Source organism: Sciurus carolinensis, chromosome 7, assembly GCF_902686445.1.
Source record: "Sciurus carolinensis chromosome 7, mSciCar1.2, whole genome shotgun sequence".
NCBI lineage: Eukaryota > Metazoa > Chordata > Mammalia > Rodentia > Sciuridae > Sciurus > Sciurus carolinensis.
This window is the reverse complement of record NC_062219.1, coordinates 145,734,545-145,753,542: the sequence shown is the minus strand read 5'-3', so window position 1 is coordinate 145,753,542 and position 18,998 is coordinate 145,734,545. Positions and strand designations below refer to the sequence as shown.

At 46.7% G+C, this 18,998-nt stretch overlaps 1 protein-coding gene across 1 annotated transcript; it reads left to right on the top strand.

Moving 5' to 3' along the window:
- Window positions 1–686: 686 nt before the first annotated feature.
- On the top strand, window positions 687–1,607 carry LOC124988893 (ferritin light chain-like). The gene has a single exon (XM_047558714.1). The coding sequence runs from the start codon at window positions 888–890 to the stop codon at window positions 1,413–1,415; it is 528 nt and encodes a 175-aa protein (XP_047414670.1). The 5' UTR covers window positions 687–887; the 3' UTR covers window positions 1,416–1,607.
- Window positions 1,608–18,998: the final 17,391 nt, after the last annotated feature.

Below are 18,998 nucleotides of genomic sequence, written 5' to 3'. Positions count from 1 at the left end.
TGGAGAGTGTAACAATCAGAACTTTCATACAGCAATTGTAGTTGATGGGGTTATAATGTAGTGCAAGCATCTTGGGAAATTACTGGAATTTTCATCCATACACACATACTCATGGATGTGTGCAATTAAATTTCAGCAATCCTTAAGCATTTATTAGGAAGATAATAGGCTGGGGTATAGCTCAGTGGTAGAACTCTTGCTTAACAAGCGTGAGGCCCTGGGTTCGATCTCCTGCACTGCAAAAAATAAATAATAATAATAATAAAAAACTATAATCACCAATTAAAAAAAACAAAACAAAACTATAAGGATGTCCACTGCAGTTTCATTCTGATTAGCAAAGCATTGGAAACAGCACAAATGTCCATCAATGGGTGTGTTCTGTCCACACAAGGGAATCCTAGCCAGCAAACAAAAGGTATCTAACGACTTGGACGAGTCTCTTTATTTTTTGGTACTAGAGATTGAACCCAGGGCGCGTAGCCACCGAGCCACATCCCCAATCCTTTTCACTTACTCGTTTTTGAGACCGGGTCTGGCTGTGTTGCTTAGGTCCTCATTCAGTTGCTGAGACTGGCTTTGAACTTGCAATCCTCCTGCCTCAGTCTCCCAAGTGCTGGGATTATAGGTGTGGGCCACCACGCCTGGCATGAATGAATCTTAAAAGCATTATTTTGAACCATCGCGCTTGGAGGTCCTGCGGATCTGTCTCTTGCTTCAACAGTGTTTGGACGGAACAGACCCGGGGACTCCCTTTTCTTCTACTTCCAATCGCCTTCCAATCTGATCTCCATTTACAATCTCCGGGACCACCTTCTCGCCCACCTCCTGCTTCCGGGACCAGCTAACTCCGTTTTTTGTGGTTAGCTCCTTATTGACGACCAACCATGGCCTCCCAGGTTCGTCAGAATTATTCTACCGAGGTGGACGCTGCCGTCAACCGCCTTGTCAATTTACATCTGCAGGCCTCCTACACCTACCTCTCTCTGGGCTACTATTTCGACCATGACGATGTGGCTCTGGAGGGCGTGGGCCACTTCTTCCGCGAGTTGGCCGAGGAAAAGCGCGAGGCCTCCGAGCGTCTCATGAAGATGCAAAACCAACGCGGCGGCCGTGCCCTCTTTCAGGACGTGCAGAAACCTTCTCAAGATGAGTGGGGCAACACCCAGGATGCCATGGAAGCTGCCTTGGCCCTGGAGAAGAACCTGGACCAAGCCATTTTGGATCTTCATGCCTTGGGCTCTACCCGCACAGACCCACATCTCTGTGACTTTCTGGAGAACCACTTCCTTGATGAGGAGGTGAAGCTGATCAAGAAGATAGGAGACCACTTGACTAATCTCCACCGTCTGGCAGGCCCCCAGGCTGGCCTGGGCGAGTATCTCTTCGAAAGACTCACCCTCAAGCATGACTAGAAGGCCTGGAGCAGTGTGGCCTTAGATGGGGCTCCTTTGCATATCCTGGCATCAGAGCTTTGGTCTGAGCCTCTCTCTCTCTCTCTCTCTCTCTAACCCCTAGGCAGCTTTGTAACCACCGTGGAGCCCCTCCTAAACCTTGGACCAAATGAAAATAAAGCTTTTTCCAGCAAAAAAAAAAAAAAAAAAAAAAAAAAAAAAAAGCATTATTTTGAGCCAGGCATGGTGGTCCATGCCTATCATTCCAGTGACTCAGGAGGCTGAGGCAGGAGAATCACAAGTTGGAGGCCAGCCTGGGCAATTTAGCAAGATGTTTTCTCAAAATCAGTGAAAACAGGGGATGTAGCTTGGTGGTAGAGTGCTTGCCTAGCATGCTCAAGGTCCTGGGTTTGATCCCCAGTGCTGAAAAAAAAAAAAAAAAAAAAATTAAATAGAAATAAAAAGGGCTGCAGTATGGTTTAGTAGTACAGTCTTGCTAGCATGTGTAAGGCCCTGGGTTTGATCCTGAGCACCTCAAATGAAAAACAGAAACATTATTTTGAGTGAATGAAGCTGCACACAAAAATGACAACTTAAAAGTAAAGAAGAGATATTTGCATGAAGTTAAATACCAGACAAGAGCTGGGCGTGGTGGCACATGCCTATAACTGTAGTGACTGCAGAGACTGAGGCCAGAGGATTGCAGGTTCCAGGCCAGTCTGGGCAACTTAGCGAGATGCTGCTCAAAATTAAAAAAAAATGTAATAAATAAAAAGGGCTGGGGATGTAGCTCAGTGGTAGAGTGACTCAGGGTTCAATCCCTAGTACTAGAAAAACAAACAAACAAAAACCAAGACACACAGAATGATTATAAGAACACAGAATAGTAGTTCCATCTGGGCACAATAAGAAAGGGCACCAGAGGACTGGATTTGGGATACTGTTGCATATCTTGGTCAAAACTCATTGACTGTCCACAAAGATTTGTGCGCTTGGGGCCTGGGGACCTATCACCCAGTGGTAGAGCACTTGCCTGGCACTCGTGAGGTCCTGGGTTCAGTTCCCGGCACTGCAAGGTTAAAACAAACAAACAAAAAAAACCAAGCTTGGGCACTTTACTGTGTGTAAATCATACCTTAATTTTTAAAATACAAAAAATTTAGAAAAGTTAAAAGATAAAAATCACAACTGACCTGTTGGCATAGATTCTTCTAGTACAGTTATTTCAAGTTTTCAAAACTTGAGTCGTAGCTGTTCTTGTATTTAATATTTTGTTCTCTTTTCAGTTACTACATTCAAAGATTTTCCTAGAATAATCCATTATATGAATTTCAGAAAATGCCTTTTTGGTGGCCACATGTTCGCATGTGTGGCTGGGCCAGGGTGGGCTCTGTCACCTTTCCCGGCTGCAGCAGTATGCTGACCAAATGGTGACCAGGTTTCTGCTTGAGCCACTGAATTACTGCCTTAGCACAAAGTCCCGGAGACAGAATGGGCAAGGAGAATGGACCCTTTTATGTTTCTTGAGACTGACGTAGTATAAACGTTGGTTTTAGTGGTTTGGGAAGATTCGGGCACATGTGCACAGAGTTAAAACAGTGAATGCCATCCAGTTGGCAGTTTTTCAAATGAGTATTCAGTATTAACCATTATTCACTTCTGGGCCCCAGACTTTTACTTTGTTGTGTTACAACAAAGAACAAAATTAAATAATTTTTTTTTTCCCCTCCCAGTACTGTGGATTGACCCCAGGCTGGGTCTCAACCCCTGATCTAATTCCCCAGCCCTTTTCATTTTATTTTGAGACAGGGTTTTGCTAAGTTGCCCAGGTTGGACTGGACCTTTTGATTCATCCTGCTTCATCCTCCCTGAGTAGCTGGGATTACAAGCGTGCGCCATGGATTGGACATTTTAAAGTTACATTCCTTGTAAGGCTGGTATAGAAAGATCAAACGGTAGAAAAATAACTGATTAGCATCAATTTGATTTAGGTTACATTTTTTATAGAAGAATTAAGACAGAGGGAACTTCATTTTCATGCCAACTAAAACTACCCTGTTTGGGAAACTTGGCAGTTATTTCTACAGTTTGGTGATGTGGAACTTCAGCGTGAGTGACTCCATTTTGATTTTTAGCTTGGTCTGCTGGGGCCCAGGGAAGGATCCTAGTCCAAAACAATGGCCTTCTGTAATTTCTATTTAACAGTTGTCTATAATGGAGTCCTCTCCACAAGGAGCAAATTATTCATTGATATGTGTGGGGAGAGGTCACTTGTTCTCATGGATGATGTCAATCTCATTTTAATTTGTAGAATTAAAAAATATATATGTCAAAATTCTTAGATTCACATTCCTGAATCCTTGTTTGCTTAAGAGCTGCAGGGTTAGTAGCTCAGAGTTTATTTAGTTCAAGTCTTCTTTTCCGGAAATGTTTTACCTCTGCCTAGTGACCCATTTCAGGAAAAACCCGTGACCTTGAACTCGACCCTTTCTTGTCTAGGATTCTTTGCCTGCTTGTCTTCTCAGCATCAGTCTTTCCACCTCTTGGAACTCCCACTCAGTATCCTATGGCACAGTCTACAGAAGCCAGACGCGCAAGAGCCGATGGGTTACCCTGGGTCAAGCACTTTACCTAAGTTTGTCACTTAATTATCACATAGCCCTTGGGTGTGGGTGTTGGTATTCCTATTTGACAGAAGAGGAAACTGAGGCCCAGAGAATTAAGGAAATTGCTCATTGGAGAAATGGCTGTTTGAAGGATAGATATTTATGGTCTGATGATAAAATAGCAAGTCAGATCTTGTACTTATTTCCCGTGGGAGCTGCTCCCCCTGGAAAGGCCCTGGGCTTTCTGCAGAAGGAGCTTCCAGGAGCCAGCTGGGCAGCTTGCATTAGCAACAGCCGGGTCAGTGTCCATGTCTAGTAGGCGGGCCTTCGAGGCGGGTCTTAGTGGTGGAGCAGCTGAGGTCAGGCCAGGTGGACCCCTGTCACCCCAGCACTCACTGTGGTTCCATCAGCATGGCTGGGCGCCTGCCCACTGAATCCCTTTAACATGGAGAAGAGGGGCTGGACGGGCAGCTCAGGGGTGGAGGGCTGTGCTTACTGCGCGCGAGGCCCTGCATTCAATTTCCAGCACCAAAAAACCAAAACAGAACAACCAAAAAGACAACCGAGCCAGGCGCGTGGTGCATGCCTGTAACCCCGGTTGGTCAGGAAGCTGAGGCAGCCTGGGCGACCTGGTGAGAGTCTGTCTCAAAATAAAAATGAAGAGCTGGGGTGCAGCTCAGGGGAGAGCCCGGGGTTCCAGCCCAGCGCGCCACACACACACACACACACACACACGCACACACGCACACACGCACGCACGCACGCACACACACGCACGCACACACGCACACACACACACGCACACACACACGCACACACACACACACACGCACACACACACGTACACACACACGCGCGCGCGCACACGCACACACACACGCACATGCACACACACGTACACACACACGCACGCACGCACACGCACACACACACACATGCACACACACGCACACGCACAAACACGCACACACACGCGCGCACACACACACGTACACACACACACGCGCGCACACACACACACGCACACACACACACGCGCGCACACACACACGCACACACACACACGTACACACACACACACGTACACACACGCACACACACACACACAGAGGTGCATATGCTGCAAAATCCAGCCGCACTTCTTCCTTGGAGTTGCAACTTCACCATGAAGTGATTTTTCTGAGCCAGGACATTAGTAGAGGATTCTGGAATGTCAGCTCCTTCTTCAAAAGGGGATCTATGGGGAACCGGGGGAAAGTTCCAGATCCAGATTTTGGGCTCTTCTCTCCCACATTTTTCCTAGAGGAGGTTTTCAGGGACCTGTTGGGACACCATGGGCCATGGGGGAGTGTTCTGAGTGACACCTCTGTTAATGGTTTTCCTGCTTGGTGGTGAACCCCTTCCCTGCCTCCAGACAGGCAGAGCTCCCCAATCTTTGTCCTGTGGAAAGTCACACAGGAAATGGTAAAGGGGCTGCTCTTGCTGGAGCCAGTCATGCGGGGACTCTGGCCACTCCCTGGCTCCCCCGAGGTTTGGGGCCTGGGGCTTGTTCTGATCCATGACCTTGGTACACTGGTTTGGAAGCTGGCTAAAAACCCAGCACTGAGGAGCAAGCATCAGTGTTAGGTCAGTGTTTTCAAAACAGACCCCAAGGGCAAAGCCTTGGGGTTGAGGAGTATGCCTTCACATTTTCCTCCCTTTCTCTCTTTCCCCGCTTCTAGAAAAAAAAAGAAAATTGAAAAATCCCATATTTCTCTGCGTAATCCTCCTAGCACATAAGTGTGCAACCTGTTTTTTTCAGTCCAAAGATTGGTTTACCACCTTCCAGAGCATGCTAGTCGCCGCCTCATGCTGCGGAAAAGGTAAACAGAGCAGCGACGTGTTTATTCGTGGCACATGGATGCGCATTTGTCTTCTGGCGCCCTGGGAGCCCTGAACCTAGAATTCTCAGCGCGGGCTATTGTCCGTGTATTTTATAATGCGCCAGCTTGCGTGATTTGTTTTGAGTGCTGCAGTACTAATGGTACACACTTTTTTGTGGGGCGGGGGCACTGGGGATTGAACCTAGGGTGCTTTACTACTGAGCTACATCCCTAATCTTTTATTTTTGGGGGACAATCTTGCTAAGTTGCTGAGGCTGACCTCCTGTCTCGGCCTCCTGTCTTAGCCTCCTGAGTCCCTGATCATAGGTGTGTGCCTCTGCAGCTGGGGTAAACACATCTTTCATGAGTGACACTGAGGATGGTGCATCAGATCATGAAACCAAGGGTGGCAGCACAGAATTTGGACACCAAAGATTAAACTTCATGCTTTGCAAAGCCGTAGTAAGTTTACTTGAGGGTACTATTTTGACTACATGCACAAATCAGGAACCCCTAATGTGTTAACTGTTTTTTTTATTTTTTTATTTTTTATTTTTCTCAGACTGAAAAAATACTCACTAAACTGTGGGGAAGAAATAATAGGTGTTGATTTGGACTATGTGATTTTAACATATATTCACGAGTATTCTGTGCATCCAATCTTGTCCCAAAGACAGCTTAGTAATAAATTATTTTAAAGTAATATCAGTACAATTTTTTTTTTTTAGAACTTCACATGATGGTCTCACCCTACCTTTTTTTTTTTTTTGCCAAAAAATCTGGCACAAAATCTGCAACAATTATGCGACAAAATATGGAAGTTTGTTCTAACTTCTTGGAGTTACCATCTCTTCTTTGATGGGAATGCGATCAAGTGCGTGGGGGGAGGGGTCAGAGAGAGAGACGGAAAGAGGAAGACAGATGGAGAGAGAAATTGCATTTCACCAGTAATATTCAGAATTACTCATCCACGGATCGTAAACTGTTGAAAAACTTCCTTGAAATTGTCCAGCCTTAAATAATGTTCTGGGTACCATTATTACAACGGTGGAATATCTAAGTTGATTATGAAAATGGGTATCACTGTAAAGCAATATATAAAGAAGGGACTTTGGTGTCAGTGAGATCTGGATGTGAACCGCAGCTTTGCCGGCCCTTGGTTCTGTAACCCCGGGACTGTTGAGCGTCTCTGTACCATGGGGCTAATATCAGCCTGATGAAGCTATTTGATTAATTGAGTGAGATAAGGCATGCGGATGTATCAGGCACATACATTTAATTGGCCACTCAACCCACATTACTTCTCTGCATGGTAGCTTTATTCTAATATGGTCTCGTGCTGCAGCACCAAGTCACAGGAAGTTTCTCTGGGCACTTGGTAATTACCATAGTCCTTAAAAATGGTGCCCAGAACAGATCCGTCTCACCACGAATTGTATCATTTAGCAATCAGTGTGTCAGTAGAGTGCAGTTTGGCAGGGTAAGAGGGTGGGCAGTAAAGGTCAATGAAAGCAAAGCACGCATCAGTTCATTTAGTGTGTCCCCCAGTGCAGGCAGAAGACTTCACCTTGTCCCTCTGCGGGAGGGAGCCTCCGTCCCATGTTACAGAGAGGGGGAGCGGAGGCGGGGTATCAGGAGTCCAGTGTGACTTGGCTACTAAGTGGCAGAGCTGAACTTCTAAGTCAGTTCTTCCTCACTCCAAAGACTTCCCATTTTTCAGGCATATTGACACACAGTTTGAATACCACGAAGTAAGGTAGGCGATCCTTACATTTTATTGTAAATGTGACATTGTGCTTTCTCTCTCAGAGCACAGTACTTGGTCTGAAAATTAAGTATCTAGCACAACTCTAGTATAAATTAAAATCAAGCCCTAGTGCAACAAGGAAGAAGAATGAAGTGAATAATATCTCTTAGTATTTACCATTACTTACATTTGGGTTTGCAAAAAACAAAATAAAACAAACAACAACAACAAAATATATATATATGTATTTTTTTCCCCAAATTTTTGCTTTGCTTGAGAGGTGATTTTTGCATTTATCACTATAGGGGTCGAAAACATATTTTTTCTCCTCCATTGCCAGGTTTATGACTCGGGCCCCTTTAAGAAAAGACAGATTAACAAGAGAAAAGCATACGAAGAATGTGTTTAATACGTGTTAGGTGACATAAGGGCCTTCAGAAATGAAGACCCAAAGAAACAGGGACACCTGTGTACTTCCATGCTTAGGTCTGATCAAGAGTAGACAAAAAGATCTATGTAATGATAACAAACTGGGGGAACTTAGGAAGGCCAGATTCTTCCATGTCCCCAGGCCGCAGAGGTGAGGCTGCGCCTTTCCTCCGGGTGTGGGGAGGCACCTCTCACAGGAGGTTCTGAAGGCTGAGGGAGGGCAAGAAGAGAGTGACCTCCGAGTCCTGCCGTTTTCTCAAATGCCAAGTTGTCATGTTTGGGGTGCCATGTTCTGAATCCATGTCACTGAGGGGAAGTAGGAAGTAGAACAATACAATATCTATGTCCAAACCTTATCATGTTTTTACTTTTGTGTGTGTGTGTGTGTGTGTGTGTGTGTGTGTGTGTGATGCTGGGCTTGGAACCGGGGCCTCATGCACAGCAGGCAAGCGCTCTACCACCCAGCCACACCAGCCCTGGCTTTCCTTCTGCGTTCTTGGTTCTGTTCTCTTTTACTCCTCGGAGGCAATAAGACCTCAGCCCCTCTCCTCCTCCTCTCTGTCCGCTGCCCTGGAACCTACGCCTCTTCCCACACAGGCAGCAAGCTACAGTCTGAGCTCACCGGAGGTGAGGACTTGACAGCTGGAATTCCTGCCCAGGAGTCATTGCAAGCCATGGAAGTATACAATATATATGGGAAAAATTCCATTTCAAACGAATTACAAATTTAAAAAGATACGACGTTCAAAGGATTGGTTTCCATATCTGCTGTGTTTACTTGTACAGAACATCCCACTCTGCAGCAAAGGAGGCCTGGTTGCACTTATTCATGGAAATAGAAACAAACCTTCAGAGCTTTGAATTCCGGGGAAGGCTTGGAATCTCAGGGACCTGAGTATAGAGCCACATCACGGGCTGGGACATATCAGTCAGGTCCCTTAGCTTCTCTGTCTGGTCCTCCATCTTCAAAGTGGGATAATAGTATGGGTCTCAGGGGTTGTTGCAAGGATTAAATGAGATGGCGAACACAGACCTCTGGCAGTCTCTCCTCTGCAACTGCTCAAAAGACGGGATTTGATTAGTGAGGTCCTGCTTAATCAGAGCAAGTCATTTGGAAGACTGGCCATTCCCTTTTGCTAAGAAATACTCCTGTACTTGGGTTGAAGTGTCTGAAATGATAATTATTCACCACTTAGCTCTCCTGAGCGTATAGTCCAGCTGCGTATGGGTCTTAAATTTGTTCTCCAAGAAGGACATGGAAGAGTTAAACGGAGATACAATTTTTACACTGTTTGGGGGTGTTTTCTCTTTGTTTAACATCAAAGTGGTCTGCAGTTCGTTTTGCCAGTTTGTACATATTGTTGTGCTCAGAGAGGGGCTGGAAGGGCTGAGCAGGCTGCTTGATTAGCTGTGACTCCCTTCCAGGCTGACTTCAGAGACCAAATGCATCTGCCCCTCTAAGGTGTTAATGATAAAGGGCTGGGGGGACGACGCTCCCTCCCTTTGTGAATGAGACTTCGTGAAGGTCCCTGATAATAAATCATTTGTTCCCTCTAAATGCACTCTGGCATCCACACCGCACACACTCAGATGGTTCCCACTTGAAATTGCTCATCAAGTGCAAATAGCTCCCAGCCCGGATGGCTGAGCGGCTCTCCAGCCTCCTGCTTGTGCAGTGAGGAGGCTTCAGCCTGTGACCAGCCCTGGGGACTGGTGGGTGGGTAAAGCCTGTGCTGCACAGGAAACCAAGTCGACGGCTCCCTTTGTCCCCACACCACCCCAACTCCGCCGTGAGAGGAGAAAGCCAGCCTGCTTTCCCGTGGACTTGCCTTGGGTTCACCCGGAGGCTATCCCTCTCCTAGGGCAAGTAGCTTTGCCTGGCTCAGCAGGTTTGTCCAGCTATGTGGGGGCTAAATAAAAAAAAAAAAAAAAAAAGGAGCAGAGGGAGTAAGTTGGCTGGATTGACGGCCTTGCGGGAATCCAGTCCTGCTCCCTTTTTCCACCTGGCCTGGGGGCGCTGTGGGTGCCAGGTGGCCACGTGGGGTCTGGCTCCCCTGGGCCTGCCTGCCCTTTCTCCTGCTGGCCCGCTCTGTCAGCCGAAGTCCTCTGCAGCGCCAGGCTCCTCTCTGTGCAGGTGTACGGCAGGGATAACTGATGATTAATGCGTGCGTCTAGCAGGGCCTTCACGGTAATTTGATTTGCTTGATATCTAGAGTGATCACCCCTCTTTCTTTTCTTCTCCCTTTCTTTCCCTGAGTTTGTGGCAGTGTTTACCTTAGTTGGTGTTTTAAGTTGATGAATGACACTTGTTTGTGGGTGTTCGTTTCCACCCAAGTTTTAATTAAATTTTGCCAGCGGCTTCTGTAATTGTGGATCCGAGCCTCTCTCCCTCATTTTACCTCTCCAGAGTTCTTCAGCGTTCAGAACTTTCCTTGGTTTCTTTCCTCTCCATCAACCCCAGTGCTGATGGGCCAGCAGGAGGTCCCCCCCTCCCATCGCTGCGGCCATTTCTCCTGGGTTTTTTGGTCTGTGATAGCAAAAGCCACATCCTGCCCCTGACAGAATCCATTAGGCCAAGGAGGGAACGGATTCCCAGCAAGATGAGCTTGCCTGCAGAGGGGAGCTGCGCTGTGCCCTCGGTAATGGGACCTTTGCAAAAGAACTGCTCTAAAGAGAGGCTGGAAGCCTCGAAGGGAGAGATGGAAGCTGCGTTTGCTTTCTTTTCTTTTTTCTTTCTTCTTTCAAGAGCTCTGTGGAGGAGGAAGCGGCCTGTGTAGGTTCCAAGTGAAAGAACGCCCACACGGCCGAGAGGGCAGGAGCAATGGATTAATGGACTAGGAAATAGATGGACTAAACCAACCTCGGGTTACAATCTGCCTGCAAAGTTGAGATAAAATTAGGGCAAGTGTGTCTGGTTCAATTTATGGCGGGACCACGGTTAGGTCCAAGAAGTAAATGGAGCATGCTTCTGAGGTTGCAAAAATTGGCCAAGTTTCTCTGAGCATATTACCTACCTCCATTTGTTTTGGTTTGCCTAATGCGCTCTCAGAAAACTCATAAGGAAGCTATTCTGAATCGAAATGATTTTTATTTATTTATGTATTTTTGGTGGTGCTGGGGATCAGACACAGCCTCATGCATGGCAGGTAAGCACTCTACCACTGAGCTGCATCCCAGCCCAGAAATATTTTTTTAAAAAATTTTTTATTTTTAAAATTATTTTTATTTAGCTTTTAATTTTTTACAGACTGCATTTTGATTCATTGTACACAAATGGGGTACATCATTTCGTTTAATATTTTATTTTAAAGAAACTGTTAAAAAAAATCTAGAAAGAAAAAGAAAGAAACTGTTGTGAGAGATTGCAGGCCCGTGTGGGCAAGGGATGACCCAGGGACGTGTTTATGGTTTCAACATGAATGTGATACTGTGTGTGTGAGCCCACAAATGACCAGGGAGCTGGTCATTGCCCACCCAACATACAGGGCTTCAAAACTGTTGGGGGCAGCAAGGCTAATTAAAGCATTTAAAACTGTTAAATAGAGGAGTGATGGGAAGAAAACGAGAAGAAATCAGGACATGGATTCTGCTCCCTCCTCTGCCACTAATGAGTGCTGGGACCTTGGGCAAGTGATTGCTTAGGCCTGGTTTCCTCACTACAAATTAAGGGAGTCGAGCAAAATAATCTCTTAAAGTTCCTTGGAGCTTTAATCTTCAGAATCTAATTAACAACACCAAGTACATCTATTGTATAACCCAGGAATAAAGGGAACGGTACACAGGGTGAGTTCACAGAGGACGTGTCTCGCCACCCGTGAGAACAGCGTCAGGCTGCAGGAGGGACCACCGGGCAGCTGGGGCTGGTTGGACTTTGAAAGCGGGCAGGACCCTGGCCTTGGAGGCTCCCAGCCCTGCCTCCACCCAGGCAGCAGAACACTAACCTGACTCTGGGTGGGGTCCTGTAGTGACCCTCCCTCAATAAAGGCAACTCCAGCCATAAAAAGAAGAAGAAAACCAGCAAGGCAGGCAGAAGGTGCCGTCCAGAATGACTGCCAGGTGTCTTGGGGAACAGGATGTTCAACAGGCCAAGCGGTCGGAGCAGATTGTCAAGATGGGTGGAGAGAGGAAGTTGGAATGTTGGACGGGGGTGGATGGGAGGGCCTTGGGTTCTGGCTGGAGGAGGCAGAACTTGAGCTTGCAGGCAAACAGCAGCAACTCACCAAGGTGTGATGCAACAGGGCGGCGGGACAGGTGTGCTTTGGGGACAGTGTGGCCTTCATCTTTGGTGCACACGCTGACCTCTCTGACTTCAGAAGCTTGTCCATATCACTCTGCTCTTGCCCCTGAACTTGACTCCTTCTGCTCCTGGTGGTGCCTAATCATTTAGTTAGGAGGACAGGTCAGAGGACAGGTGAAAAGACAGCCTGTGGGAAAGTGAAAATTTACATTAAAATTTTTTTTAATTGTGGTAAAATATGCATAACATAAAAACTTCCCTGTCAATGTTTTTGTGATGCTAGTGATGGAAGCCTGGTCATTGTGATGCAGCAGTAGATAGCCAGGACACTGGAGGATGAGATGGGGTAGCATAGGATGCTTGGGGTACCGATGGGGAGGGTGGGCAACAGGGATCTGGTTGGAGACAAGTTGGAAAAGGGATCCTGGAGATAGCAAAACTCAATTTTGAGAACTTCCTTTAGGCTCAGGCAAAGTTTCAAGCCTTTTGTTAACTCACTGGACCCTTAAAACAACATTCCTTAAGATGGGGAAACTAAGCTTGGGGAAACTCAGAGTACAGAACTGGGGTTTCAGTCTAAGAGTCAGATTCCAGGTGTATGCATTTTATGTTTGGTGGTGCTGGGGACTGAACTCAGGGCCTGTCACATTGTAGGCAAGCACTTAACCCTGAACTACACCCTCCAACCTTAAGTGCATGCTTTCAACTGCTAAAGTATTTGGTGTATTGATTCAACAGCCTTTCTTTATTACAGGACTGTTTATTTACCCATTCAGCAAACATTTTATTGAGTACCTACTTTGTGCTGGGCAATGATGAGTAGGCTAATTTTTATGTTTTTTTTTTTTTTTTTTTTTTTTTTTTTTGGTGGTACTGGGGATTTGAACCCAGGGCCTTGTGCTTTCAAGGCAAGCACTCAACCAACTGAGCTATAGCCCCAGCCCAATTTTTATGCTTTTTGAAGTGAGGTCTTGATATATTCTTCAGGCTGGTCTCAGACTCATGGACTCAAAGGATCCTCCTGCTTCAGCCTCTGAAGTAGCTGGGACTGCAGGTCCCATGCCTGGCTGAGTGAGTCAATTTTGAAGAAAGAGGAAGGGATATAGAGAATGGTAATGTTCTCCCAAAAGAGACAAAGACATGAGAGAACCCCGCACATTTTAAAGTTTTTATTTTGAATAATGATAGATTCACAGAAAATTATAAAAAAAAAAAAATTTACACACACATACACACACACACACACACACACACACACACACACACACACTCCCATCAGCCCCGCTTCCCACTGCTCGTTAGCATCTTGCGTAATTGTGCTACGTTGACCCCATGAACTTGACGTTGGTGCAATCCACGAAGCTTCTTCAGTCTTTATTAGTCGCACCTGCACTCATGTGCGTGCCTGCATGTGCATGTGTGTACAGTGCTCTTTGTGTGTGGTGCCAGGGGTCAAACTCAGGCCCTTGCACATGCTAGGCAAGTGCTCTGCCACTGAACCACACCCCTAGCCCTGTGCGTGCAATTTTATCACCTGGGTGGTTTTGTGTAACCACCACTGCGGTCACCATGCGGAACTGTCAATCATCAGCCATATGCCTGGCACATCTAGGTGACTGCAGCGTGGGGGCAGTTGAGCAGGGTGAACTGTCAGAGGAGCAAGCAGAGTTCGCGTCCTGGAGTCCTTTCTCACCATTCAGGGACTGAAAGTTTTTTTTTTTTTTTTTTTGGCGGTGCTGGGGATTGAACCCAGGGCCTTGTGCTTGCAAGACAAGCACTCTACCAACTGAGCTATCTCCCCAGCCCGGACTGAAGGTTTTTAGACAGTGAGGATGGAAGTACTCACAGGCAGAGGCAAGTGAGTACCTTACATTCACCTTGAGGTTCAAATGACTTCCGTTAGAATCTTTGCTAAGTGCAGACACTGAGGGTCTGCGTGTGGATATAGGTGTACGCAGATGGTGGCCTTGGCCTATGACCTTGTACCTGTATTCTCCTGCACCTTCTACTTGATAACTCCTGGAGCTGTCCTGTGGTCACCGGCTCGCTGGCTTTGCTACTTTTTCACTCCACCGACCCTCTAACCCATCTGACACTTGGAACAATTGCAAAGGATTATTGCATTTGGGGTTTTTATATAGTACAGAATGAAATATGGAGTGCACCTTTCCAGTTTGTCTAATTTTCTTTCTGTCGCTGAAGCAAAGTGTTAGGAAGAGTAAGTCATTTTGCAGTTGCCGCAGCTGCTACTGAATATAGATTGGAAAAATGATTTGCTTGAACAAAGTGGCGATCAGATAAATCCCATGAATTTGTCTCTTAAAAAAATGTGTTTGTTAGAGAGGGGGTTGCCGCGGCCCGGGTTCTTTGAAGGGGTGGGGCTGAGAGATCTTGGCTTCATTTGGAAGGAACCTTGTCAGCTGCTTCTACCAATTCAAGAGAACTGTTGGGATAATAACAATTATGGGACTGGGGGCGGGTGGAGCTCAGCAGTAGAGAGCTTCCCTAGCACGTGTGGAGGCCTGGGTACTAGAAAAAAAAAGTATGGAGGCCTTCAGCATCTGATCAAGCCCTTTGCTTTTTCATGTTCTTAATCCTCACAGACAACACTGGGAGGTGTGTGTAGGGTAGGGTGTATGTTACATCGCCTCCAGTTTATAAATGAGAAATGAACTTAGAAAGGTCTAGCGAAGAAGCAGCTGGCACCTTCTAGAACTGCGTGCCCAGGCGTGTGCATTCCGAATGAGGATTTTGGAACAGACCGGGTCCAGCTGATTTTCAGGGGAGATTCACGCTTTGAAGACAAGCAGAGGAAGTTGGGTGCCATTTACTTTGTGCTCATTTTAGGTCAGGGGTAGCATGGGGGTGGTTTACGTTTGTTATTTCATTTAATCCAAGACTTGAGACTACTGGCCCCAACGCCCGGACCCTGCAAAAAAAAGGAGCATTTTCCACAGACTTTTAATAAAACGATTCGTGAGCCCGGTGGTTCTGGTAGCCTGGGCTTCTTCCCTCTACGCTGTATCCCACATGCTCCCAGGAGAGAGCAGCTCTCTCCTCCTGCTGATCATTAAGTCAGGGCTGGGCCGCGTCTGAGGAAGACAGTGCCTGCGTCCTGTGGTCTGCTTCTGTGCAGCCTTCTGCAGCTCATGGTAGACGCTCAGAAGTCATGGGGGCTGTGCCCACAGATTCACCAGGATCTCTGGCCCCTGAGGAATCCCCACTAGATATTTCCGAGAAGAACAGGATTGCCCAACTGATGCTACCGACAGGCCGTCCTTCCTCCCTGACTGCTCTGTCTCACCCCCATGGGGTGCTGACGCCCTGGGTGACTGAGCGCTGCTGTCCTCAGATTCCTGCCCTCAACAGTATGTCCTGCCGCAGGGGCACTAGTCTGGGTAGCTAGTGCCCCGTGTTTCTCAGCAGTTCAGCCAACGCACCTCTCTCAGCTTCTAGAGAACTCCTGGTCTCTCAGGGCATGGTGGTGGGCGCAGGCTCCTGTGAGGGTTCACTCAGGCCGACTGGGCCAGGCTTACTCACTCCTGAGTGACCACATGCTGGACGGCCCTGTGGGACTCAGAGTCCACTCACCTCTGTGGCAGCCTTGGCCTGGTTACTGGGTTGAGCTCAAGGTCCTGGCTCCTTCTCTGCTCTGGGTGAATTGTCTCGGTATAATAACTGATAAGGGGAATTTCAGTTATTTATAGCCCCACCCCCTCTTCATTACTAACATGTGAGTGACTGATAAAAAGCAGTCAACTATTGTTGATTATCAGCTTGGTGCCAGCCACTGTGCTAGGTGCCCGGGGTATGTTATCTCTTTTTAATCCCCGCAGCAACTCTGGCATGGCACAATTTAACGGCTGATGGGATCAGAGGTCAGTAGGAAACCAAGGGCGCATAATACCCCACGTTAGTGACTTTACCTTTCTGTGCCTTCGTCCCTCATCTACAAAATGAGACCGACTGATGTTTCTTTAAACCCTTTCTGACTCTAAAATTCAAGTCTGCTGCCTTTCTTAGAAATATCTGCAACCTAACCCCAGTCAACACTTTATGCCCTCAAAAGACAGGGCATTGATTGTAGAAATCTATATAGTTCTATGTCGCTCTGTCTCCGGGTTACTATTCTGAGAAGGGAGTTGTTTAAGGGTGTGTGTGTGTGTGTGTGTGTGTGTGTGTGTGTGTGTTTGTATTGCTGGGGATCCAATCCAGGGCCTTGCACGTTATAGGCAAGTGTTCTACCACTGAGTTGCATTTCCATTTTTTGGGGGAGGGTACTGGGTATTGAATTCAGGGACATTCAACCCCTGAGCCACATCCCTAGTCCTATTTTGTATTTTATTTAGAGACAGGGTCTCTCACTGAGTTGCTTAGTGCCTCGCCATTGCTGAGGTTGGCTTTGAACTCATGATCCTCCTGCCTCAGCCTCCCCAGCTGCTGGGATTACAGGTGCACCCCTGCCCCGGCTCCATTTTGTTTTTTTTTTTTTAATTAAATAATCATTTTCAAACTGGCTTTGAGAATCAGGAAGACTTGCGGGCTGATTTCAGGGCTGCCTGTGGTCTGCAGACAAGGCCCGGTGTGTCTACGATTTGCAGATCTTGCCTTTGCTCTTGGTTCATCTCTGTCCTCAGGCAAATTCCTGCATTTGCAAGATGGTGCCTGCCGCAACAGGGGTTCCCTCCCACCCAGAAGGGTGGGTGGGAGCCCTACTTTCTTTAAAAGTTGAACAATGTGAACTTTCACCTTGATTGGCTCATCTCTGAACTACTACAAGCAAATACCAGAGGTTGCTTGGCTTGGGCTTAGATTATTATCCATGCTTGAACCAATCAGTTTGGCAGAAGGGATGACCTCGTTGTGATTGATCTATGCCAAGCAGGGTGTAGGTTTAGTCCTACGATTCTGTAATGTAGTGCTGGGGTAGATTTAGCCTTACTCAAGACTCCACTAGGAAATTCTGGGTAGGGTATCAGCCAGGGGAGAACAGGTTATGCTGCAGTAAATAAACAAATCCAATATCTCTGTGGTTCAAAATAATAAACATACTTCTGCTCATGATCTTTTCCTTAGTAGGGTGCTGAGGATTGAACCCAGGGCCTTGCGCATGCTAAGCATATGGTCTACCCCAGTCCCTTGCTCATGTTGCAGGCCACCAGGAAAGTTCAGCTCATGGTGGCCACTCCTGGAAGTGGGTGATGGAGGCTCTGTTTCAGGATATGCTTTCACTATTGAAATTGGACAGAACAGCACCAGTAGTTGGAGGATTCGGTTTGGAAATGACACACCCGGGACCCACATTTCATTGGTGAAAGCAAGTCAAACGGCCATGCCTAACTTAGACAGGGCTGAAGGGGCAGGCCTTCTCTGTGCCTGGGACGAGTGGGGAGCTGTATCGGTGGCCAGTAACCTTGTCTGACAAAGCAAGAATTCAAGGGCCAAGAAGGAGGAGCTGGTGGTATAAGGCTATTCCAAGGGCCAAAGATGAGTTGAGATATCCTAGCTCATGCCGGAAAAGAATTCAGGCCCTCTGTGTTTGGACAAGGCCCACACATACTGGGGAAGCCAACCTATTTTACTCAGTCTGCTGATTCAGGTGCTAATCTTACCCAGAAACACTCTCACAGACACACCCAGAAATAATGTTTAATCTGGGCACTCTGTGCTCCAGTCAAACTGAAACCTAGAATTAACCATCACAGTAGCAAAGTCCTGAGAAGAATCCAGATCACTGGACTTCCAGGAAGGAGTGTATACCATTATATCACGCTCGGCCCAGCTGCTCCTCTTGTATAGTTTGGAAAGTTCACAGGGCTGGGGGTGTAGCTCAGGGGCATGTGTGAGACCAGACCTTGGGGTTTGATTAAAAAAAAAAAAAGTTTTCATTACCCCAATCTTTTTTAAAATATATTTTTAGATCTTGATAGACTTATATTTTATGCATTTATTTATATGTGGTGCTGAGAATCGAACCAGTGCCTCACATATGCTAGGCAAGTTGTACCACTGAGTTGCAACCCCAGCCCCTCATTACCAAAATCTTGCTGGAAGTATAAGGAATGGTTATACTGATGCGAACGTGAAGTGTCTGTCATCTATGTGCATTTTGTGATAGCAGTATGAAGACTGAGTGACGGGAAGAGGTCAAGGGCAAGGTCAGGCAAGGTCAGCAACTGCCTTCCCAGAGCTCATCCAGAGATGACAGAGTTGATGTACAGAAGTTCTATATAAGGAGAAGGAGCCAAAGGAGAGTTAAAGGGATACTAAAGTACATTTTTTTCTTTTTCTTTTTGTGATCCTAGGGATTGAACCCAGGGATACTCTGCCACTGAGTTATGTCTCCAGCCCTTTTTATTCCTTTTTATTTTATTTTGAGACAGGTCTAGCTATGTTGACCAGGCTGGCCTTGAACTTGCAATCCTTCTGCCTCTGTTTCCTGAGTCACTGGGGAATACAGGCGATCACCATGGCACCTGGCTGAGTTAAAATAACTCATTAAACATAACACTTTTAACAATATATTTGTAGTTGCAGATGGACACAATACCTTAATTTTATTTATTTATTTTTATGTGGTGCTGAGGACCGAACCCAGTGCCTCACATATGTTAGGCAAGCGCTCTACCACTGAGCTACAACCCCAGCCCCAAACTTAAGTAGTAAGCAGCAGTTGCAAATATAAATATAGTTCACATGCATTATTTCACTGAACCACAAAAG